This window comes from Arvicola amphibius, chromosome 3 (genome assembly GCF_903992535.2).
Source record: "Arvicola amphibius chromosome 3, mArvAmp1.2, whole genome shotgun sequence".
Classification (NCBI taxonomy): domain Eukaryota; kingdom Metazoa; phylum Chordata; class Mammalia; order Rodentia; family Cricetidae; genus Arvicola; species Arvicola amphibius.
The window spans coordinates 171,130,234-171,155,434 of record NC_052049.1 but is presented as its reverse complement, the minus strand read 5'-3'; the positions used below and the strand labels follow the sequence as shown (position 1 = coordinate 171,155,434).

The 25,201-nt window shown below is 44.6% G+C and overlaps 1 protein-coding gene across 1 annotated transcript in view; it reads right to left on the bottom strand.

Annotated features, from left to right (window-relative positions):
* The window catches only part of Cpne4 (copine 4), a 353,867-nt gene that overhangs the window by 147,130 nt on the left and 181,536 nt on the right, over positions 1-25,201 (bottom strand). The window contains exon 2 of the mRNA XM_038322752.1: positions 15,745-15,924. Coding sequence (XP_038178680.1) covers positions 15,745-15,924 — 180 coding nt within the window. The remainder of the gene's footprint in view (positions 1-15,744; positions 15,925-25,201) is intronic.

The following is a 25,201-nucleotide window of genomic DNA, read 5'->3' as shown; positions in this document are numbered from 1 at the left end:
GTGACCCAGGTTAGCCTTTGTCTCGCTCTGTAGCTCAAGCAGGCTTTGGACTTGAGAGTCACTTACCTCAGCCTCCTGAGCAGCTGGAATTAAAGCAGGGGTTCTCAACCTTCCTAACACTACAACCCTTTAATACATTTCCTCATGTCGTGGTAACCCCAGCCATAAAATCATTTTCATTGCTACTTATAACTGTAATTTTGTTACTGCTATGAACCATAATGTAAATATCTGTCTTTCCCTATGGTCTTGGGCTACCCCTGTGAAAAGGCAGTTTGGCCCCCAAGGGGGTCGTGGGCCACAGGCTGAGAACAACTATATTAGAGACTGGTACCTCTAAAGCCAGGCTAGAAAGACACAATTCTGAAGCTTCCAGGAGAGAAGATGGCAGTGTGCCTGTGTAGTTATATATTTTACACAGACTAAGTACAGTTCTCAGCCTTTAAGTGGAGCCCACCAAAAGACCATCCTGGGGAGAACGACCCAGAAGGGTAGAGAGGGTGATGGACCCAACGGGTCATCTATTGGTTTGGAATTCCTGCCTCAAGTTTTCTATTAAGTAGGATTCTCATTACTTCAGTGTAATTACAGGCTTTTACCCTTTGTCTGACTTCATTAGCAAGAGTTGGAGCGGGAGAGGGATTTAAGGTTTAAATCCTTCTGTGTGCTAATTGCTCACCTTTGCCTGTCACTTGTGTGTGAGGCCACGTTGCTGTCACACATGCCTGTTTTGTGACTACTCAGCAGCCACCTGCTCCCTCATCCCAGCCCGCCTGCCATGCCATAGGCAATCAGGAGAAAGAAGGATGGGCTGTTTGCCCAGCTCAGAGTCCAGGCCAGAGCACTCTATCAGGTCAAGGGCACACAAAAGCCTTTCAGTCACCACCTTCAGCAGGTTGTCACTTGTCTGCGCGGAGGCTGGCAATCCAGCAGCAGCAGCAGCCCAAAGAGTCTGACTCCATGGTCCTTGCACTTTTCAAGTGAAAGATGCCAACCCAGATTTGGGGTAGACCAAGTGTCCTTATTGTTACCAGTCAAAGGTCACATGACTAAGAGTCATAATAGATACAACCTAGAATGCCCTGACTATGTGGTAGCTGCTGCTATAAAGGGCCTCTGGGGTAAGGATGGACTTGATTCTCGCTGCAGTCAATGAAGCACTGCTATATGCTCACAAACAGAGGAGAAAACTAAGGGGCAGAGAGCCTGTGGTTTGCTAAGGCTGAGGGAACAAAGAATCACAGACTTGCAACTTAAAGCAAGAACAATTAATTGCTCTCCCAAGGCTCCAGAGGGTAGAAGTCTGAAACCAAGGAGTTGGCAGGGCTGTGCTTCCTCAGAGAATCTGGGGACCACTTTGAATCTTTTCCCTTAAGCTTCTGGTGGCTGCCCTGTTCCTTTGCTTGAGACTGTTTCCTTCTCTCTCCTTTTTTTTAGATGGCCCTTTTCTCTCCTGTGTGTCTCTCACAAGGGTACTTGCTCATGGGCACGGAACTCACCTGGCTCACCAAACACCTCCTCATCTTGAGATTGCTCACTTCGAACTATAAAGGCTTGCGCCAAGTGGAGCCATGCTCACAGGACATGGCACAATTTTTTGAGGGTTATCACTTAGCCCATGACAACAACTCACTCAGACTTTTGCAGTCAATAAGTAACTGGGATCTGAATCCAGACAGTTTAGCTGCAGAGTCCTGTTCACTACTGTAGACTGCTATGACTCCCAGGATGACAGAGGCAGGACTGAAGGGACTCTGGTCATCTCAAGCATGGCAAGCATGGCTCTAGCAGACCTTGCCTTTCTCCCCCATTCCCTCTGCCTTGCTCAGAACCCATTAGATTCCATTCTAATGGCCTTAGCTTATGCTTATTTCCTACTAACTCTTAAAACTTAAATTAACGTGTTTATTTTACTGTTCGTTCTTCCACATGGGTCCATTATCTCTGCTCAGAACCATGCATCCCATTTCCTCTGTGTCTGGCTGGTGAATTCTGCCTCTCTTCTTTTCAGAGTTCCTATCTCTTCCTGGAAGTCCCACCCATTCTCTCCTGCCTAGCTTTTGGCTATTTAGCTCTTTATTAAACCGATCAGAAGGTGCCTTGGCAGAGACATATTCACAGTATACAAAAAGATTATCCCCCAACACCCTTGAACAAACCCATCAGTGGGGAAGTAACCTCCAGGGCTATGGGGTGAGTGAGGGGTGACATTTGGCCCTCTGTGTGGTAATAAAAGCTTTGAAGAGAGACTCCTTCAAAGATAAGAAGTTAAAGGTGTTTCTGAGGATGCAGTTGAGGGGACCTTTGTGCACTAAGAAGGGACATGCACAAGTTGCTGCAGTTTCTGTGTAGATCATCAGCAATTTGTGTCAATGTCCTTAAAATCAGCACCAAAACATTCCTGTTTAGTTGTTCTAGGGGAAAAGCAATAGCTAGGGTGCTTGGAGGTCCATCGAATGTGATGTTCATCCACATGTTGTATAGAATGACAACAAACTGGAAACAGCTTTAATGTCTATAATAGAGGACATGTCATACCAATTTTGTCATATATCCCTTAAAATAAATGAAGCAAAAGCAAGAACATTCACACTGACAGCTTTGCTGCTGTCTATTTATTGAAAGAGGTCAAACAAGAAGGCTAGGATGTGTTTCAGGTGGCAGAGGGCAAATCTAGCATGCATAAAGCCCTGGATTCAATCCTCAGCACTACAACTTCAAGGTCAGCTTCAGAATAGAGAATCCACGGCCAGACAGGGACACACGAGTCCCCATCAAAATGAACAGAACAATAAAAATGAAACGAAACACAGCAATAAAAACAAAAGAAGACACAAGAGCAAAAAAGCATCCATAAGTGACCAAGTATTTATTTAAAAACAGAATTGTGTATGCATGCATCATGGGAGAAAATCTGTAGTGTGTACCGGAGTCCTTGAACTATCTCTCAGAAGTAAGAAGAGGGGTGAATTTCAAGCAGATAATCCCTTATAGGCAATAAAACAGTAAATCCATTTTCTACAAGTAATGTGGCTGAGGGACAAGGTGTCTTTCTTGACTTGAAAAGATGCCCTGTGGAAGATCTTGGGAAGATCGGGAAGGACTGCTTCACATTTACAAAGGGTTGGGCTGGAGAGATGACTCAGCAGCTAAGAGCACTTGTTGCTCTTCAGAGAACAGGGTTTCAATTCCCAGCACCCACAAGGGGACTCATAAGCAAGTGTAACCCCAGTTCCACAGGATCCAACAGGCATGCACCTGGTACACACGCATGCGTGCAGACAGAACATCCATACACAGAAATTAAAGTAAATGCATCCAAAGAGATTTCCAAAGGCTTATAGAAGTTGCATTCCATTTGGTAGGCAATGTGGAAGGCTTAAGTGTAGATAAGCTCAGTTTAGTTTTGAATTGGAGCTTTGCAAATAGCTTTCAGTGTGATCTTGGATGATGGAGTTAGGCTCCCATGGCTGACCCTTTGTCACTTAGAGACAACGGTGCTCTCATTTAACTTAATACTTTGCTTTTGAATATTTAACTTAATACTTTGCTATCAAATAAGGCTTCATGAAACTTGATTTTTTTTTTTTTTTCTTCAACCTACCACTTAAGAAGAAGCCAATGAGAAGACCTGGGAAATTTTCAACTTTTTAAATTTTTTTTCTTATTTTTCTTATTAAGGATGTGAAACAAGAGTCCAGAGGTCACATAGCTTAGAAACAGGAGAGACACAGATTAGAATTTTGTGAACCCAGATGTCTGATATTAGTTTTTGGCCGTGCCAGTTTGGAAGTTCGTATTCTTTCCCAAGTGATGATGACGATGGAGGTAGTGGAGGCGGTGGAGTGATGGTTTGATCATTATAGTGGTGCTGGTGATGATGGTGAGGATGGTAGTGGTGTCGGTGAAGATGACCGTGGCAGTGATGGTGACGATGACGATGGAGGTAGTGGGGGCGGGGTTATGATGGTATGATCATTATAGTGGTGCTGGTGACGATGACGATTAGTGGTTGGTGCGGTAGCTGATGTAGTAGGGATGGGGTGATAATGAAGGTGATGGCAATGGTAATTGTCGATGATGTCAGTGACGGCACTGATGGTGATGGTAACGGTTGTGTTAGTGGTGAAGTGATCGTTATGGTGGTGATAACTAATGGGGGGGATGGTGATGAAGATGGTGATGATGAGGATATCATTAATAGCACCATAAATGCCAAGCCTGATCATCTCTTTGAGATGGCTTGTTATGAAAGTGATTTATTATTATGAATTGGCCATAAAATATACCGTTCAAGTTGGGGCAATTTTTTTGAAATTAAGGAGATGTAGATAGCTAAAACAAAATAATGTGTTTAAGTTAGAATGGCTTGGGCAGGTGGGACCACAGTCTATACTCTCATTATGTGGATATCTGATTAGAGAGGGTACAGCGCCCCTCCACCCAAATATTAGGGAGAGGCCAGGAGCACCAGGGCAGGAGAGAACCTGCTTTGTTGGGGGACTAAACCCATCCCTGCTTTGTCTCCTCACTTCTCAGCTGTCTGATTCCACTGGGGCCCTGTCAGCAAATTAACTATAACAGCAGATTTCTTGCTTTGAATTTTAACAGAGGGGATAGAAGTTGGCAGGATTTCTGCTCCTTTGTTCCTCTGACTGGTGAGGCCAAGAGTGCTGCCCTGAGCATTCAGGTGGGCAGATGCTCCAAGAGCAGGAGTTGTGACTGTAGTCAGCTGAGCCTGGGCCTCTGGGAGCTGGGACTCAGGAGTGTGCACCTTGGCTGACCCGCCTTGGTATAAGGAGAGGCCCCAGAGGCCTACGTTCCATGCAAAACCAAACTAATTAATTCATACCTGGCCTCATTTTGTCCTTGGATCTGAATCTAAGACTCTTGGGAGTGACTTTGTAAACCAAGCGGGTATTTTTTTCCTCCCCCTAAATTCTATTAGATTAATTCAAAATATAAATATTATGTTTCTCAATTTTGGCTTGAATCGGCTCTGGGAGGATCTTACAGCCTCTTTGCAGATCCAATGGCGGCTCTTTAACTTATTTGTTATTAGTGCTCCAGGCCCTCCAAGGTCTTTTTGGTAGCTAAAAAGTAATATTACAAAAGATCAGAATCAGATTAGCCAGGCCAATTCTGCTTCCCATGGGCAGAGGGGTGGGGACCAAGGTTTTCTCAACAGCATCCAATGATGAATTCTCAGAACCCTACAAATACCTCACACAACAGGCTTTTCCTACTGACATCCTGGGCTGAAATTCTTCACATTTGAAAAAGTTTATCAGTGGGCTAAGAGTCTGTGTGTGTGTGTGTGTGGGGGGGGGTGGGTGGGTGGTGTGCACACATGGTATTACATATGTGTTCGCATCTATGTGGACATTCATTGTGTGAGTGGGGTGGGTTTAAGAGTCTTTATAAAGTATGTTACTTCCTCTTTTGCTTATTTATGAGTGTTTATGATGCTGCTTTTACTGACAGACACTAATTGTTTCTTGGTAAGTGTGAATACATATGACATATGAGTGTATATGTATATGTGTGTATACAGGTACATATATGTGTGCACACGCATATGGAAGCCAGAGTTTGATGTCAGGTGGGTTTTTTCAATTGATCCTCATTGTATTTTTTGAGACTGGGTCTCTCACTAAACGTGGAGGTCTCTGTAGGGTTGGGCTGGCCAGCCAGTGAGTTTCAGAGTTCTATTTGTCTATACCTCCCTAGTACTGAGATTACAGACACACTCTGACTAACCTGGATTTTTACTTCTGTACAGGGAACCACAACTCCAGTCGTTATGCTTGAGTGGCAAACACTTTACTGTGCTGAGAGATCCTTTGTTGTAATTTTTATTGCAGTTATGATATAAATTAATTGTAGGAAATATAGGAAAATAAGCTGTGACACTACAAACCAACCACAATCGTACAACCTAGGCACCATCACTGTTAGCACTTAGACATGCATCCTCCCAAGGCTTTGTCCTTTGAAAAAGTGGGAAGCATAATGACAATCACCATATTTTCCCATAAAATATGGGAACTCTTTAGTTCTCTTATGACTATGTTTGATATTCAGAAAAGTTCGTCATCAACACTAACTAAATTTCATACATAGCTTGAAGAAGAAATCAAAACTACTCATAAGTTTTAAGATAAATATAGTAAACTTTATAAGGTAAAAATTTTCATTTTAATACATAAAAAGATTTTGTCGAGAATGGTTTGGGGGAAACTAACTTTTTAGTACTAAGGTTCACCAACTGGTGATTTGGCATATTGATAACCCTGTTTAAGGTGATACAGTGTCTTCCGGCTCCATGCTGGGACAAAGATAGCAAAGTCTTATCTGATACTCAGGAGGCTGATATATGATAAGGGTTTCAGGACAGCATTTTCAGAGGAAAGGCAAGTGACAGATGGCGGAAGTGTATGCTAAGTGTCATGGTGACAGGGCCAGGCTGCATGGGCAGCCAGTTCTGAGCTGGGTAGACTTGAGAATCTAAGGAAAGCTGGCTAGGAATAAAAAGCAGAACTTGAGGTTGTCTCAGGTGTACCATGTGGCTCTTTGTCTCAGTAAACTGGTCCGGGAGCTGAGTGCATTGTCTAGCCTGAATAAAGGGGCTATAACCAGGACTAATGCCTAGAGCTGTCTTTAACACAGAGGTAGAAGCCTGCAAAGTGTTATTCAGTCCCAGCTGTCTTACCCTCCTCCTCTGAGTCAGTTAAGGCTAAGGCAGGTATCAAATAGCTATGGATGTGAAATAGGGCCCATAAACACAAGCTCATTTAAATTGCTACTGAATATATCTTTTTTTTAATAGTATCTTTGAAATTGAATGGGCACAGGATAGCTTTCTCCTGGGAAGGGGGGTGCTAAGATAGAACAATGCCATCTGTCACTCAATGGCATCTCACACTAAATGCTGAGTCACAGTTGGAAGGAAGCGGGAGCATGTGGGCTATGTGGTGGGGACTTGGGGGACCATTTTTCAGATGAATGAGTACAGAAAAGAATGCTTAATTTCTGAGAGATGGAAGGTAAGAAATGAGTGGCAGTCATTGACTCAGAATGTGAAGGAACTTATAAAGGGATTGACCTAGAACATTCATTAAAGATAGATGAAGTCTATGACCCATATTCCACAAAGATGTTAGGCAATTTGCCAGAGGCACCATGGTGACTTGGTGGCAGTCCCCAAGTGTAATGCAGGACTCTAATTGTGGACGCTCTAAAGGAGGTGCGAAGCTGTGACAGGAGACTTCCTGGGTTGAATTGAAGGTTGCTAGTCAGAAAGAGCTAACAAAGAAAAAGGAAAGATAGGATTTTATTCTCCTTGGAGACATGGGGACTGGCTTAACCAGCCACAAGCACCCTGAATCCTGCCTGGGAGAGAGCAGAGCATCAGGAGTAGGGAGCAACACTACTTTATGGGGTTCCACGGATAGTCCAGGGGAACAAAAAGAACACTGTTTACTGCGACATCATCTCTTATGCAGTTGCCACGGCAGTGACTATGCAAAATTAGGGAAAGCTTTTCCTCCGAGAAACAAAGGGGAAATGAGTTGCTTGCTAGAATATGTAAATTTGACTTCCCCAGGCATCAATTTTAAGGCACAAAAGCACTAGATATCATAGAACAAAATGCTGACCTTGGCTCTTGCTCTGGGCATTACAGTGAGTTTAGATGACATATTTGGTGTCCACAAATGGGGCCATTCTGACCCTAGACCAAATTCACGTAGATCATGGCAATTTGAGGTTTATCGCTTTTTCAAGGGTTATTGGGCTGATATAATCTGGACATCTCCCTCTGTCAGGAAGGAAACCCGTCGTCTGGATAATAGGTCCATTTGACTATATTTAATGGATAGCAAAAGCGGACAGTGGCAGCCAAACCTCCCTCAAGGACTGATGAGATAAACCGCTCAGTTGGTAAAGTGTTTGCCTTGCAAGCTTGAGGACCTTAGTTCATCCCTTGGACCCATATTTTTATTTTTTTTTTTATTTTATTTTTTTTTTCCTCATGGTTTATTTTTTTTTATATTTAAAAATTTCCATCTCCTTCCCTCCTCCTCCCCCCTCCCTCCCCTCCTTCTCCCCTTTCTCTCCCCTCCTTCTCCCCCTTCCCTCCCCTCCCCTCCACCCATACCTCCCCTCCCTCCCTCTCAAGGCCAAGGAGCCATCAGGAACATATTTTTAAAAGGCAGTGATGGGTTGGTAAGATGGCTCAGTGGTTAAACAGCTCACCATGCAAAGCTTATGGACCAGAGTCTAGATCATAAGAAACCCAGGTAAATATGGGGTGGGCATGACACCCTACCCTACCCTGCTGGCTTGGCCAACCTGGTCTATTTGATGAGTTTCAGGGCAATAAGAGATGTTTTTCCAGCTTTTACATTTATACATATATACATACACTGCTCCCTACAACATACACCTATATACAAGCTCTCTCTCTCTCTCTCTCTCTCTCTCTCTCTCTCTCTCTCTCTCTCTCTCTCTCTCTCTCCCCTCTCTCTCCATCAAGAATATAATCGATGAGCCATGTTGTAGAGATGTAAACTTTATAATGAACTGTTGTTTTTGCTTCGTGGTGCTTAATTCTGCTATATAATTTCTTATATCACTGGTTTCTTTCATCACTAAAGCTGCTGACAGAGGCTGACTCCTTAGCAGGTGCAGGGTTCTCAGAGCACAGTCTCTCATCCATCACAAGGGGCATCACTGGGAAAAATGGAAATTCTCATCATGGAGTCTCACTCTAGATGCTCTGGCATAGGCCCAACAGTCTGCATTTTCATAAGTTTCTGAATCATGGGCTGGAGAAATGGGTCAGTGGTTAAGAGCACTGGCTATTCCTATAGAGGACTGGGGTTCGATTCCTAGCACCCACATGGTGCCTCACAACCACCTGTAACTCCAGTTCCAGGGGATCTGATGTCCTCTTCTGGTCTTCACAGGGACCAGGCATGGGTATGGTGCACAGACACACACGGAATGTGATTTGCTATCCTTCTGTTATGAACAGGAACCAAAGAACCCAGTGATACTGAGTCCAGTACCCCTTCAATGACTTACCGATGGAGTTCTCAGATATTTTGGAGAAGAAAACACATCGAGGAGCAGCCACATGGCAATAAAGAAGAGGAATTTATGTGGCTGTAAATGTTGCTGAAGCGTAGAGAAGAGAAAACGGCTGTAAGAACTTAGGCAATGAGTATGTCTGATATGGCTAGGCAAGGAAGGAATTCTTGTCAGGTGGGGATGTCCATGGATACCGATTTTGTAAGAGTCTGGCTTTAGGGGATTGGCAGTCACACCAACAGTTTTTAAGAAGCCACATTGCTTCAGTTTTTCAATTTTAATTTTTTAAAGATTTATTTTGTTTTTAATTATGTGTGTGTACATCTGTGCTGCTGGGTTCAGGCATCCGTGGATGAGAGAACATGTTTTTGGATTCCCAGAAATGGAGTTACAGGAGTCTGTGAGGGGCCCATCATAGGTGCTGGAAAATGAACTCAGGTCTTCTACAAGAGCAAAAAGTGCTTGCTGAGTTATCTCTCCAGGCCCTATATTATAATCCTAAATCAAGTGTCCTTCTCGAGGGACAATAACAAATGCTGAGCTTTTGTGAAAGTGTTTATAGGTTATCTAAATTCCCTTTATATAAGTTATAAAACAAATTTTACTAGAAACAAAATGCTCTACCAAACACGACCAAGGTCAACTCCGACTTGGCTTTGCACTAATACTACTTTCTCATTTATACCGGTTAGTGATGAACTAGCCACTAGGATAATGGAAAGGACCATAAGGAGCCGCGTGACGCTAGACAATGCACCTCTGTTACTTGGTCTTATTTTCCTCAGCTGTTTAATGACAATAACAGTAGTGGGTAGTGTCTCTCTCTGCGGGGTGCTGGGATAGTAAGTGGAGTGAGGCACAGCAGCTCCTTAGCCCAGCAGCTTGGGGACGTCACTTTTGTTATTTATGACCACTGTCATCGGTGAGTGAAAAAAATGGGCACAGAAGGACGAGTGAACGCGCTAACAAGCAATGAAAGAGGGAAAGAGAGCCAGCAGAAGGGGCAAGCTTGCTCTTCCGTGTGGGGAGGGATCGTGTCCTTTCCGGGAACCCCTTGTAGGGTGGAGTAGAAGATGGCTTAGCCTTGTGTCTAGCTTGGGGCAGGATGGTCTCCGAGCTCTCCAGAAGGAAAGCGGAGTTCTCTGATCACTGTGTGTCCTCATGACTCGCCCCCGTCTCCCATCTGCTGAGAATGTACGGTTCTGTCTGCAGTCCTCTCTGAGGACATGAACCTCCCTTGGCTTCACTTGGCATTTTTACTCAGAGTCACTTGCTGTGCTAGGACTCAACTGCACAGTCAATGCCAGTTTCTAGCCTGCTGAGGGCTGCAGCTTTTCGTCCTTAAACCAAAAGTCAGACTGTTCGTGGCAGAGTAAGCAAGTAGCAAACTCAGCAACCACCTCAAGTACCCGTGGAAGCCTTGAGGGGACAGGCTCCCCGCATGTGACTTCCTGTGTGGTTTTGGTGAATTCACTTCATCTCTGCTGGTGGGCCTTAGCTGGAGCAAGATTAAGTGTTGAAATACCTGCCCATATTATTTCAACATTCTATTTTAAAACAATTATTTACATAAATTTTTCCTAGAAGAATAAATGCTAGGGAATCCAGTCACCTGATCCAGTGTGTGCCTTGAATCTTTGGACTGAAGGAGATCACAATCGAAGTGAAATTATACATTCAATACTGGTGACTGCCCGGGCATGGGAACTCATCCTTTAGAGCTCTTCCTTTCCTCTGACAATGCTAATCCTTCTCATCCATCTCTAGAGCCTCACTACATGAAAAATGGCTCTCACACCACTTCTAACAACACCCCAAGTGCTTCCCTCTATGCCAGGGAATCTGCCCAGCATTTTATACTACACTAAATGTGTAGGTAATCATGTGTGATCTTGTATGTCCATAGGTGGATGTTTATGTGTGCAGGTGCTCACCTTCATGTGTACATAAGTGTGACTGTGTGTATGCATGCACCAGTATGTGTGCACCTATGTACACATGCATGTGGCTTGTTAACCGCTTCTTCCATGCTACCTACCATCATCTTTCAGGAGGATTTCCTGAAGCTGCAGCATCTATTCCAGACTCACGTGGGCAGCGGGTACTGACAACTCCTCTGTTTTTTGCACAAATGTCCTTAGTTTAATTACAGGTCGGTATCATGCTTGTTCCCCACCCCTTCCTTGAATGATTACCTTCAGGGACTGTCACAGCTCTCCTCTAGTCACCTGGCAGACACACCCTATGTCACATAGTCTTCCTGGCTTGCTGATTGCAGACTCTCCCCTGGTCTCCTCCTCCAGCTCTCCTTCACTGTGGTCCCCCTTGCTCCTTTGTTACTGCACTAATTTCCTAAGTGCTTTCCTTGCCTCCTCATCTCCCTGCTCCTGTGCCTACTTTGAGAATGAGCATGCCAAAGTGCTCTTTTTAATGCATGCATCCAATCTTGTCCTTCCCCTGGTTACCAACAGAACCAGATGCATCGAATCTAAGCTCTTTTAGTTTTAGAAAAACAAACAAACAAAAGAATGCTTAAAGCAGCTTGGCCTGGCTCCTCCTCTCATATCAGCATCTTTATTCTCTTCCCATCCTCATTTGACCACCCAGCTAGGTCTCTTCAGATCTCTCTGCCGTCATCCTGATACCCTGACCCATTGTGTCTTTGCATGGTCTGGTCATTTTGTTTGGAAAGTCCCGTTTTTCTTTTTCCGTGCTGGTGAACTGCTATTAACTTCAAGTTTCAAGTTCAGAGTCATCTGTCCTGCGAGTTCTCATTGATGCCCTTTGGGCAGGTAAGTCTTTATCCTACCACTCCTGGAACACATTTCCATTGTATCACTTAACCACAAGCACTCTGTTTATCTACAGGTCAATGCCACCAGCCAATTACAGCTTCTCTGGGTGTAGGGTCCCTGTCTTCTTCGTCTTTGGATGTCTAGCACCAAGCATGGTATTAGGCATATCTGAGGAACCTGGTAAATGCTTTTTGAATGAATAAATAAATGAATGAATGTTATATTGCCTCCCCAAACCAATCACTCTAGCCATAAAAAAATGGGATGCTTCAGTTGACTGAAACCAGCAGTGCTGAATATAAATGTGTGGGGAAAACCAATCCTGCCAATCACACGGCCAACAGAATGAGGTGAATTATCAATGCAGAGGCAACCGTGGCATCTGGAGTTGGATTCAGGGGCAGCAGGTCAAGCCTGTGCCTCTGGCCCCCTGTGGGGTTATATATACCCCTAGTCTAGCTGCAAGACACTACAGTGTTCCCAGAATCTCAGGAAAGGGGGAAATGGTCTTTATGTGTGTGTCTACACTAGAAGCTTTCAAATGATCTCAGGATTCACTAGTTAGTGCTGGTCACAGTCATAGCTCTGCGTCAGACTCTGGTAAGTGGAGGGGTGGGATCTGTGCCTGAGCTTAGGTAGGATTCCTGCTAGGTTAGAGATGGATCTATTTTCTATAGTCACATGGCAAAAAATAATGATCCCAAAATGATCAAGGTTTGACTGCTAAGAGAACAGGCTACTGGCATTGCCTAGGCAAACTATAATAAGAAACAAAGAACAAGCCCATCAGCATCCTGCTTCAGTCACCAGGAAATAAGCACACATTCCTGCCTTCTGACCCCCAGCCCCTGAACTTCTTTGCTTGATGCTTCTGAGCCTCCTTTGCTACCCAGGTAGCCAACTAGGAATGCTGGGAGCCTGATGTTCCCAGCCTAGGAACAGACCTTAACCAATGGTCGCCCAGTGTTTTCAGCTAGATTGTAGAGAAGTCCAATTGTTTTCATCCCTAGGAAACATACTCTGATGTTTGCTATGCACGGGCTCCCAGAATGTTCCTAATAAAATTCAGTTCCCGCTATGCACTGTGGCAGCTGGCTTGACCATACATCCTTGACAGTTGCTTTTCTTTCACCGGATCACATTTTTAGACCATTATGGTGTGTGTGCCAACTCTTTTCATTTCTTAATTCAGAGCTAGGGTTTAGGCAATATCAAATAAAGGTGCTCTCTACCATATAGCCGCTCCTCCCTGAGTCTTTCCATCTGCGGGGAATGTGCTTCCTCTTCACCTTCTCAGCATCAATGCCAGTTTCCCTGGGAAGCCTTCCCTACCCTCCCCCCACCCACCCCACCCCCACTCCACCCCACTCCCACCACACACACCTAATGCCTCCCAGTGTCCAGGCTTATACTCTATAATTTCCTGCAATGGTTATATTTTTATTGTTTAACTCTTTGTCTTCCACCTTTAGCCTAACTAGACTTGACCTGCGGAGGGCAGGGATGCTGTCTTCACTCACTTGCGTTTATATCATTGGCATCTAGTGCAATGGCTGGCACAAAACTGAGCCAGAGACTTAGGGGCTTTTAAATAAGATGAACCTTATGAGGAACGAAAATGTAAATGCAGAGTCATTTTCACAGGTGGAATTATCAAAAGGTTGAATGAAAAAAAAAGACATCTTATCCATATGACTTTGGCGTAGTAATTATTTCCCGTGGTAAACACAAATTTTCCCCATGTAATGAAGCCCAGTGTCTGAAGGAGAATCTTGACAGGGTTCATTAACATCCATAAAAGAGGTCATATTATATCACCTTTGTTTTTTTTTAAGATTTGTTTTGTATCATTCCACCCCTCCTCCAACTCTTCTGACATCTCCTTATCCCCTCTTAAATTTATGAATTCTTCAGTTACAATTAACAACAGACACAGCCTTTAACATTATATGTTTGGGCAACTGTAGGTGGACTCAACAGGTTGAATTTATGTACACACACACACACACACACACACACACACACACACACACACTTGCCTCCTAGGTCCCTTCTCCTGAGACAGGGAGTGAATGCAGGTTTTCTGGGGCATTAGACTACTGGACTTTGGAGTTTCTCTTCGTGGAAAACGGCAGCTCTAAATTCCAGTGTAGCACAAAGCCTTGGCCAGAAGCCCCAGCTGCAAAGGGCTCTCAGGTGTAATCTTTACTAGTTCACACAACGTAGGATTCTGGCTTGGTTCAGCGACACCAGGCTCCTCTTACCCCATGCTCCTGACATATTCACGTGACCATCATGACTTGTTTACACAGCTTCTTTACTGGGGGAGTCTCCCTCCTTCCTTTGCCAGCCCTGACCCATGTTTTTGTTTTCCCATAGAGTTTGGTCTCACAGAATCTTTTTCGACTTTTTCTTGTCCAGAGGTCTCCCTTTCATTGTGAAGGCCCACAAACTGGGGGAGTGCGACATAAATTGACACGTTTGTGCATGGACCACACGTTCTCTCTCTACATTGCTCATTTTATTTGGGAGGCTCAGAACAGGTTTTGCACCTTGATTCCATTCAGCACTAAAGGAAACCCCAAGACCCCAAAACTACGGTCAAAAACCAGACCCCAGGCTTCAAGAAGCCTGCCATCATGAAATTCTAGAAAGCAGTCAACTACCGTCGTAGACACTGGGGCCCTGAAGTCACAAAATCAGACAACCTGACTTACGTCCCACTCTGCAATTGCAGAAGCAAGCAAACAACAACAACAACCAAAAAAAACCATGCTTCATTCAGAAAAGCTAGAAGCCAGGCCTCCCCCATCCCTTTCTCACCACTAAAAACAAACAAACACACCAAAAACAAACAAACACAAGCAACCAAACAAACAAAAACTCAGTTCTCAGACCCTGCCTAGCTGACTCATTCTCAGGCACCCTCCAGTACCAAGCCACAGGGTTTGAGGACACTCATCTCTTAGAGCAATAAAAGTCATCTCTTGGCATTTTGAGGTTGAACTGAGTCTATTTCATTTTCCTCCACCGAGTCATTTCTTACAAACACTCTGCTATACTCTGGGTACAGCGGAAGGAGGGAGATACAAAGGAATGGCCCGCGGAAGCAAGGTGGTGGGTGAGCTTGGGACCAGCGCTGGCTTTGCCATTTAAAAGGGTGAGCCCTTAGCACAGTGGCTCTCAACCTTTCTAATGTTGTAGCTGTTTAACACAGTTCTTCATGTTGTGGTGACTGCCAACCATAATATTAAACTCTAATTTTGTTAGTTATGGGTCATAATGTAAATATATGGCATGCAATTCCAAAAGGGGTCGTGACCCACAGGTTGAGAACCACTACCTAGTCACATAATCAGTCAGAGTCGGATTTTTGTTTGATCAAAGGAATCTAATGATGATATTTACTTAACATTCCCACTAGGATTAAATTAAAATATCTATACTTAGTCCCTTTCTTGGGTCATTGTATGTTTTTGTCTGCAGAGACTTGGAATAAATTTGAATGAAGAACATATGTGAGTCTTCCAGTTCAGTTGGGAGATGGGAAGTCTGTAAAGGGATAGGATTCTATTAGCAGATCCAAGAATAGAGGATGGTGCCAACACACTTGTTGTAGAAAGGACCGACACAATGAGGACATTCAGAAAGGAAGATAATTAACTTTGCAAAATAAGTAGTGTCACATATTTGTATGATCATCCTCTGGTAAATATAATAAATCAAACAGAAGCCAGAAAGTATTGGATAATGCAAGAGTTTAAAAAAAAAAAGAAGGAAAACTAAAGGAAGGAAAGATCACGTGTGGGGAGGAAGGCCTGCAGAGCGGAAGAAACAGGCGTCATCTCCTGCCTACCTGGCCAAGCGTGCACTCCATGCCACCCAGGAAGTCAGCCTCCTTCAGCCCATTGTGGTTGCTGCTGATGTCATGGACTTCAAACCGGAGACGCTGAACCTCTTCAAAGTAAAAGTCCACCGTAAACAGTTTGGAGTACACCGGGTTTATGCAGGTACGGATCACCTCCGTCCTGTCCACCTGAAAGAAGGAAGAGAAAAACCCACAGGGATTAGGATATTGTTATCAACCTTCAAGCAGATTAATCTTGTGGCACATCCCCGCATTCCAAACTATAAATACCCTCCGGAGAGTCATTAGGGCTGGCGAACTGAAACTCGACCACTACTCCAGAGAATGAAATAAACGTTGGTGCAGACAGTTTTACTAGACATGACAGTCTGAGGTTCCGTGTTTGGAGATGTCAATCATGTTATAGGGACTGGATGATGGAACAGAATGAGATCCTCATTAGTGCAGGAGAGCCTGAGAGAACATCTGGGCTCAGTCGGAAAGACATCTGTGATCAATTAGTGATGTCTGCTGAGCACAGTGATGGCAAATGATAGGCTAGCTGTCTCATTTCAGCCAAGTCTACTCTAATGGCGGTTTCCATCTCAAGATTCCCAGGGCAACGAAGAGGAGGGCCATGGGAATGAAGATCAAGCTCCCTTTGTTATCACGTACACTCTCCATTAGGCAGGCATTCACCCATTCACTGCAATCCCTAGTCTTTCGTTTTCTCATCAGCGAACCGGCAAACTAGAGGAGAGGAGGATGAGGGGCATCTACTGTTCCAACGTGCCATGAGTTGTCCTTCTTCCTGTCTCCTGTCTGGCCCCTCCTCCCAGATCCAAATCTATGAAGAGGTGGGTCTCAATACAAGAGTTTCCTGGGCTCTTCTGGGAGGGGTCTGTAGAAAGAGGGCTGGGCAGGCTTTGAGAGATTCCGGCCCGCCCACACAATACAGATGTTGTCGGAGTCTCTTCCCCTCCATCCATCCCCAGAGCTTGTGCTGGGACATGGTGACACCAGCCCTCATCCTTCCTTGCCCTCTCCATCTCAGGCTTTGTTACTGTTTGTTTTTAAGATTTTAAAAATTATTATTTTAATATGTGTATGTGCGTCTTTGTGCGCATGTGTGTATACTATGTGAGTGTGTTGCTTGCAGACTCTAGAAGGCAGTGCTGTATCTCCTGGAGTAGTCATGGATCACCTGATGTAGGTGCTGGGGACTCAACTCGGGACTTCCATTAAGTCATCTCCTCAGTCCCTGTTTCTTATTTTTGAGACAAGGTCTTTCTGGGTAGGATGGTTGAGAATAACTATGCATCTAGGCAGACCTGGAATTTATGGTAATTCTCCTGTCTCAGTTTATCGCTGAGTGCTGGGGTTACAGGCATGTAGTGCCATATCTGGCCTTTTGTTCCCACCTCTTGCCCAGTCAGATCAAAGGCGGTCATGGCATTTTGTTGTGATACTCCTAATGTCTTATCTGCCTGGGTTAGCTCTTTGCTCTTGTCCCAGGAGAGTTTAGCTCTTTAGGGGCTCAGCTTCACCGGCTGGGCTCTCTCTGATTTTGTTATCAGTTTCCTGCCCAGATCTGGGCCGCTAAGTTTCTTCTCTTTCGCATTTGTCAAAGCCATTAATGTTCTTGGAAACCTGGAAAAAAATCTTCCAGCAGTTTCCAATGGGAGAGAGTGGTTCTTCATGTTCCACAAATCAACAGGAGCCTGCTATTCCTACAGCGTGCCAGCTCTCAAGTAGACTTGTCTGCTGACTGCCTCTCAAGTGCTGGTTCTTAGAACAAATTAGACCACCACGTCCCTGCTCTCCCATAGGTAAGGGAAAACAACATCCGTCCAGAGGAAAAAGGCCACAACCCTGTCATCCATGCCCGTGTTGCTCCACTAAGAGAGTCTCGCTCCATCTGTCCCTCACAACACTTGGTGCAACGTCTTGACCCTGGCCCTGGCCACCTGCCTTCTTGTGCTGGATTCTGTGTGAGGGGAACTTAAGGATGGGGGGCACCCATTGTGCGTACACAGGTGAACAATCCAGGTTTTGAGGAAAATGAAGACCTAGCCCTTGTTGTGTTGCTATGCGTGCTTCAGAAGGCCCTGTCTTAGGGCCACTGTGCTTAGGATTTTATAAGTTGCTGCTCAGATTGGTAGTTATTTAACTATTCTGACACCTCATGATTCAGCTCCTATTTTAGATGAATTTTACACTATACATAAACACATGTATATATACATATGTGTACAGATATGTATACACACATCTATACATACATGCACACTTATACACACATATAAACTCATTTGAGGGCAGAGTTGATCCTTCCACCGACTGTGCCAGTACAAGAATTTGCTGGCATAATTTTTGACTGATTTTTTTCTTGTTCTGAATAATGGTGGACATCAGGTTACAAGCTTGTGGGTCACCAGTTAAAGGTGATGTGGAGATAGCTCTTTTCCTCCACTCAGTGTGTTTTCCCCTCCATCTCCAGTGAATAAGGGTCTGTTTTCTATTTTCCATTTGGACAAGGATGTCAGAACAGCTGACAGCCTTTCTGCATTCCTCTCCATGGCCAGGGGCTTCCACACTAAGAGAGGGCAAACACTCCACAGGCCTTGTATGTCCTTTCAAGCCCTTCTCCATCTCTCACGGGATGGCTCCAATTGGCCCTGAGAGACCTGTTTTATTTTAACATCTGGTCCAAATGCATAAAGTAATAAATTACAAAACAAGAGTTAAGTGTATTCATTTAGTATCTTTTGATAGAGAAATTGGTTACAGGTAGATTTGACCTCTTCAGGGCAGAGAAAAGAATATATTCTCCCATTGTGATTGAAAAAAGAGCATCTTGGACAGGCTCAAATGATGAGAGACAGGAGATGGAGACTCTGGTTTTAGTTACTTGTGTTAGACACTTCAGTTGACACAAATGGGTCACTTTTTTAAATTTTCAAGTGTAATTCACACACTAAAATATGGTTCATATTGGCATTAAGCTACACATCTCAATAGGCTACCCAAGGTGAGCCACCAGTATGCGACCCTATCCCATGGAAATGAGAAATGGGAAGAAATGAAGTAATACGTATGTACTTGTGGAGATTATGATCTGCAATAATAATCGGCAGCCACTTGGAACCCCAAGAACAGAGTGCTCAGATGCAGAGGGAAGGCAGTGAGGAGAGTGCTCCGGAAGGTTCTAAGTTTTCTGCACCCCCAGGCATTACGAGAGATGCATCATCCTTCTGGAGGCTGAAGACAGAGTTCCCAGAGCAATAGCCTTGAGCAGCACATGCTCCTCTGTGAGGGATGTCACATTCAAGGCAAGCATCTCTAAAGATCCTTACTAACTGGTACTATCAGCTCCCACAAGGGAACAGTCCTTAAAACCCCAACCCCTGACTCTGTTTGCATGAGTAAAGGGTGGGACCCAGCAGTGCCGAGTCTTAAAAGCTATCCAGGCAGAACTGCATCGCCTGTGGGCTGGGCTTGAAGGTGTGAGCCACCACTCTCTGCATGTCCTAGGCAGGTGCGCTGTGGACTTGGCCAGTCTTTGAGAAACAAGCTGTCCCCCTGTGAGGAGAGGTTCTTATTGTTGTTAAAGTGTGGTTTAGTCTTGCTTGCTCTCTTGTCACCCGGTTTGCAAAGGCACCAGTGCTTATCCAGCTCCTGTCTTCCACCATCATCATGAATCCTATATCCACAGTGCTTTAGAATTCTCAGGACCTGCTCATATCCATTTAAATAATTTATTTCTTTATGTGTGTGTCTACACTTGAGGGCACTTCTGCCAAGATCAGAGGTTGCTTTGTAGGAGTCGGTTCTCTCCTCCTGTCCTGTGGGTCCGGGGAACTGAACTTGGCTGCAGGTGCCTTTACCCACTGGTCCACCTCTCCAGCTCTCATGCACATTCATGTGCTAACTTGGGTTTTTGCAGCAACCATGTACGATAGCACTATACTCTTTTCCACCCGAGATGATTCCTGGACATATATGCAAGGTACTAGATAATAATGCAGGCTCTTGACACTCAGCCTGCTGACGGGCTGCATCACCTGGCCCTAATTTCATGTCTATTCATGTCCCTCATGGAAAGGCAAGTGTGGCTAGGTTATGGAAGAGAACCCAGCCACAAATAATCACAGCTAATGGTGCTCTTTGAAAACATTTCATCTCAAATGTTTTTTAATACATTGACCTTCAAGTAACTAATATTTTTTTCACATGGACACTCATTTAAAACACTGCCAGTGTTACCAAGGCATAATTGCCACTAAGAGTAGTCAACGTTTTTATAAAGTTTATTTTCTGTGCGTGCTCAAGTATATGCATGTAGATCATATGCATGCAGTGCCTAGGGAAGCCAGCAGAGGGTGCAAGATCCCATGCTTAGAACTGGTGTTACAGGTGGTTGTGAGTGCTGGGAACCAAACCCAGGTCCGTAGCAAAAATAACAAATATTTCTTAACCACTGAGTCAGCTCTCCAGTCCCAAGAACTCGTCTTACATTATGTTTTTATATATGCTCATATTTGTAAAACTATGACCATGGTCAAGGCTGTGAATGTATCCCCATCTCTCCAAGTGTTCTCATTATAACCTCCTCTCAGCTCCCTACCCCACCCATCCTCAGGAAACTGGCATTTGCTTTCTGTCTGTAGAGATTGTTTGTAAACCCTGTATCATGACACAAACACTATATAACAGGCACATTAACATGTACATAACACATATCTTTTTGTCTTTCAGCCAGCATATTTATTTTGAGTTTTGTCTATTGTTGTCATATGGCTTGTTCATCTGGGAGTTGTAAATAGCTCCTTTGGAAAATTCTCACGTGCAATCAGGAGCTGAATTTGCTACTGAGAACCCGCATGGATAATGGATGTGGTGACATGCATTTACAATCCCAGTGTCGTGGGGAAGGAGGAAACAGGCAACTCCTTGGGCTTGTTGGCCAGCCTAGCCTAATAGACAATCTTTGGGCCAATCAGATATCCTGTCTCAAAAATAAGGTGGATGGCTCCTGGGGAACAACGTACAAGGCTGTCTTCTGGTCTTTGCTCGCACGTGCACCCTCATACAGGTGCACCTCAACACACACCCATTTTTTGTGGGTTCCACAATTCCACTATTGGTCATTTGGATGGTTTCCAATTTTTGATTATTGCACATAAACCTGCAAGTCTCTTTATGTGCAAACCTTTGCATGGGCATGTTGTTTATCTTGTAGATACATGCCTAGGAGTGGAGGAGGTGTATTTAACTTTTCAAGTTTGAGTAGGTAGGCAGTACTTTCATTGTGGGTTTAATTTGCATTTTCCCTAAACCAATGATGCCTGAAATCTTTTCATAAGTGATTTGTCATCTGAATGCCCACTTTGGAAGTAGCCATTCAAATCTCTGACAAGCAGTTGCTTGGCTACTCATCCTTATGATAACAAGATTATATACTCAGCAGGAGAAAGAAAGCCAAATGTTCCTGTTTAGACATAGCTTACAAGTAAAAAGTTGGATTTGAACCCAGGCAGTTGGCTTCTGGAGCTGGCGTGTTTAACCTTGTTCATGTTCATCATTGGTCTCGCAAACCTAAAGCTTTTCTTCATAAATACCCTCCCACCAAGCTTCAGAACCTGAGTTCTAGCCCTAGGACCTACACGGGAGAAGGAGAGAACAGATGCCTGCAGGTCGTCCTTTGACCTCTGTATGCACACTGGGACATGTGTGGTCCCTAATAAATAAATGCAAAGTTAAAAATTCACCGGTGTAAGTGAGGAAGAGGGAAAGGTGAGCACCTGTCCCTTAGGCCAGACAATAATGCTCTGGAGTTTCTAGGAGAATACAGAACTTTGTTCCCAATAGACCCTGGTGAAGAATGACATCACAGACCAGAGGACTTGACTAGGGCCCCAGGGCAAGCTCAAAACTAGATATTTCCTCAGACTGATATTCTATAAGTATTCTTTTTTCCATATTTATTCAGGGTGGATAGAGAGAAACTAATTTTCTCAGAATGAAGAACGGATAAGCTTAGGCGCTAGAAAGAAAGGAGCTATTACAGGCAGTTTTTCAAACCATATTAACTTCCAAGAGGGTATATTAAACCACATAAAGTCCTGATACTAAAACAGATGGCTGGGCTGGCAGAAAAAAACACCGCTCTGTCCCTGGACCTCAGCTGTCGCTCAGCACCTGCAAGAATTCATGTCTCCTTTAAGCCACCCACCTAGTGGCACTTACTTAAAGCAATCCTGGAAAATGACTGCACCCTTCTTTCTAGAAACATCCAGCCAGGTGCCTCTCAGAGATTCCTCTCCAAACTGGTACTCTTCATCTGCCCCACGGTAAAACCTCCCAGCCCTGGAGAGCAGGCTGAGCAGGAAGGGGAGGGGCTTTCTCCCATTGGTAGTTCACTGAGTCCTCCCTCCCTTTCTGTCCTCCGCCCTACACTTGATCATCTCTCAATATCAGAGCCTCTGGTACAAGAGGTGTTCTGTTTCAGGGCCCCGGAATCAACGCTGCTGTTGAACATATAGCTGGGCGTTGCTGTCACAATGGACATACCCTGGAGCTTTGATATTGTTCAAAACAGCCAGCAGAATTGCACCACTTTGCCTGGAAGTGTGGTCCAACATTTAGTTACGTAAGTGCCACTCGGCTGGTGCCTTCGGAGCCGCCTACAGTGTCAGCAATGGGCCTCAGGTGTCCACTCCATCTATTACCGTTCCTGTAGGCTACCGGCTCTATGAATTTGGAACATTCAGTCGTGCAATGGGCTGGCATATACATGCAGCCTCAAATATGCCATCAGGAGCTGAATGCCTCTGTCCTCCACAGTGCACTTTTCCCTCTCACAGATGCTCAGCTGGTGAGGCTCAAGTTTCCTGATTACTATCCAAGCCCTATTGCCTTGGGTCTCTGCTCAGTTATCTTGGAGGTCCTGCCACTGTCTTAGAGTTGCTTGATAGATCTTTGCATGGTGTTCCAATACAGTTCAAATGGCAGCAACTAGCCACATGCGTCTTACTAAACTTGAAGTGGGGCCAGTGGGACATAGGAACTGATTTTTATATTTTACCTGAATGTAATTATTTTAGATTTAAATACTCGTGGGTGGACAGCACCGTTCTTGCCTGTGTCAGCTCTATTTCCCTGCGGCTTAATGAAAACCTATATGATATGCATGTACTCGCATAATGAGGCTGGGGATTCCCAGATGGTTTCAATATAGGGCAGTAATTCTCGAGCCTTGCTGTGTCTTAAAGCCACTTGGGGATTTCCAGACCAATTAAATTAAGATTCCCTAGAGCTGAAATGTAGTCAATAGCAGTTCATAAATCTACCTAGGTGATTCCAATGTGTAGTTAAGTTTCAGAATCAGCAACTTATTATCGGCTGTGTTGACTCAACTCCAAAGAGGAAGAAGACTACGGACCAGACCTACTCTGTGTGTGTGACCTACTGTGGGCACCACACTTTGTACACTAAGACAATCCAATATCTTTAGAAGTGAAGGAAATAGTCTTACTAGTGGATTTTTCTTGCTCCCTCCTTTCTCAAATTTGGCAATGACCGTGTCTCCCACCCACCACTCTGGCAGTTCAAGAAGAACAACACCTCCCCGACCTCCCCTGTGTGCCATGTCACAGCGAGAGAAGCTTCTCAGTATTACTATTCCAGGACACCAAAACATCTCCTGACTAATTCCTTCAATGTCACCTGCACAGCTCAACAGGGACCCTTCACTGACTTTTTCCCTCCAGAACGCTGATCAGTTCTATGATATTTTATGTTTTGCTATCCACCCATGAGTATTTAGTTTCCTAGGGATCAAACATGCCATAAAAGTCCTGCGAATGTCAAAAGAGGTAAAACTGTGGCTGGTAGCTCTTAAATGAGATCTGATCTTGGTTCCATCTGCTTGGGAAGCAAGCATTTTACCTGCCAAGCCTTCTCCCCAGCTTGACTCCTCAAATTCTTCCAATTTAGACGGGGACCTCTCTCCAGTGGCTCAGGAGACATGCAGATGCTCCAGGCCCAGCATGCTTAAGAGAATCTACTTCAAAAGGAAGGATCCATTTTCTCCGTTTTAAATTAGCTGTCTTTGCCTGCTCACTGTGAAGAGAGGACAGAATGTTCCAGAATCAAGTGTAGGAATGTGGTGGACTGTGCTTACACAAAGTGAAGCCAGGGCCAGATCTTGAGCACAGGGAAGCATGGGGGCTCACCCCACTCAAGCGCAAAGCGGCGGAGCAGTGTTCACTTCGCACAGGATGCTGGCTGTTAATAGGATGTTCCCATCGTATAGACTCTGGCACCTCCGCAGCATCCTCCAGAGAGGTCATTCGAGGCTGGAGAGCCTTGGTTTTCTTATTCATTGGTATTGAAAATAGCGCAGGAACTCCTCTGCAGGATGGTACACACACATCTCAAGCCAAGCACAGTCACCAGACAGAAGGTGTGAAGGTGAGATGGGTGGGGGTCCCCAAGCCCCCTTCACTATGGGTGTCCTGTGCAAAGTTCTGTAGCTATCCTGTAGCTTTCTCTTCTACCCTAACTTCTTTAGAATCATCATCCATTCTGCTTATGAGTCAATTCCTAATTGTGCTGATTGTGAATCAACCACAGGGTCCTAATGGACCTGTTCAGGGTACCGCAGGGTAAGGAAAAACAGATAAGTCATATGCCCACTACCGTTGCCTGTGGGTCTCTGTTATCTGTTACCTTTTCCTGATGGCTTCAACCAGGGAAACAGGTCACCTTCCCCCCCCCCCCCCCCGAGTGGTTTATTTTGTTGTTTTGTTTTGAGATAGGATCTCACTATGTAGTAGTCTGGACTGACCTCAAACTCACAATTTTTTCTTTCTAATGCCTGGATTATAGGCATGAACCACAACACCTGGCCTTTGCCATTTAAAAATTTCTTACTTGTTATGTTATTTTGTGTGTATGGGTGTTTTTTTCCTGTGTGTATGTCTGTGCACCACATACATGCCCGGTGCCTGAAGAGGCCAGAAGAAGGTGTTGGAACTGAAACGACACACAGATGGTTGTGAGCTGCCATGTGGGTGCTGGGAATTAAACCAAGGCCTTCTGGAAAAGCAACCAGAGGTCTTAACCACTGAACCACCTCTACAGCTCCTCAGATTTTGAATGTAAGCCATCGACAGCAGTCATTTCAGGTGTGTTACTGAAGCTGAGAATGCCCTTTAGTTCTGAGCCATCAGTGGGAACACAGAGTCCGGAAGGTACTTCTGACTGTCTGTGAACCTTGCGAGAATGATCCCTCAGCAATGTCATCAGGGGGCAGTCAGCTGGCTCCCTGCCATGTGTATGTCATTCCTTGGATGTTTGCTGATTCCATTTTCAGAAGAGGAAACTGTAACCTACAGAAACTGAAATGATGATCTTAATCTCTCTAGCTACACATCGACAGTTGAGCTATGCTGGTTCCTTG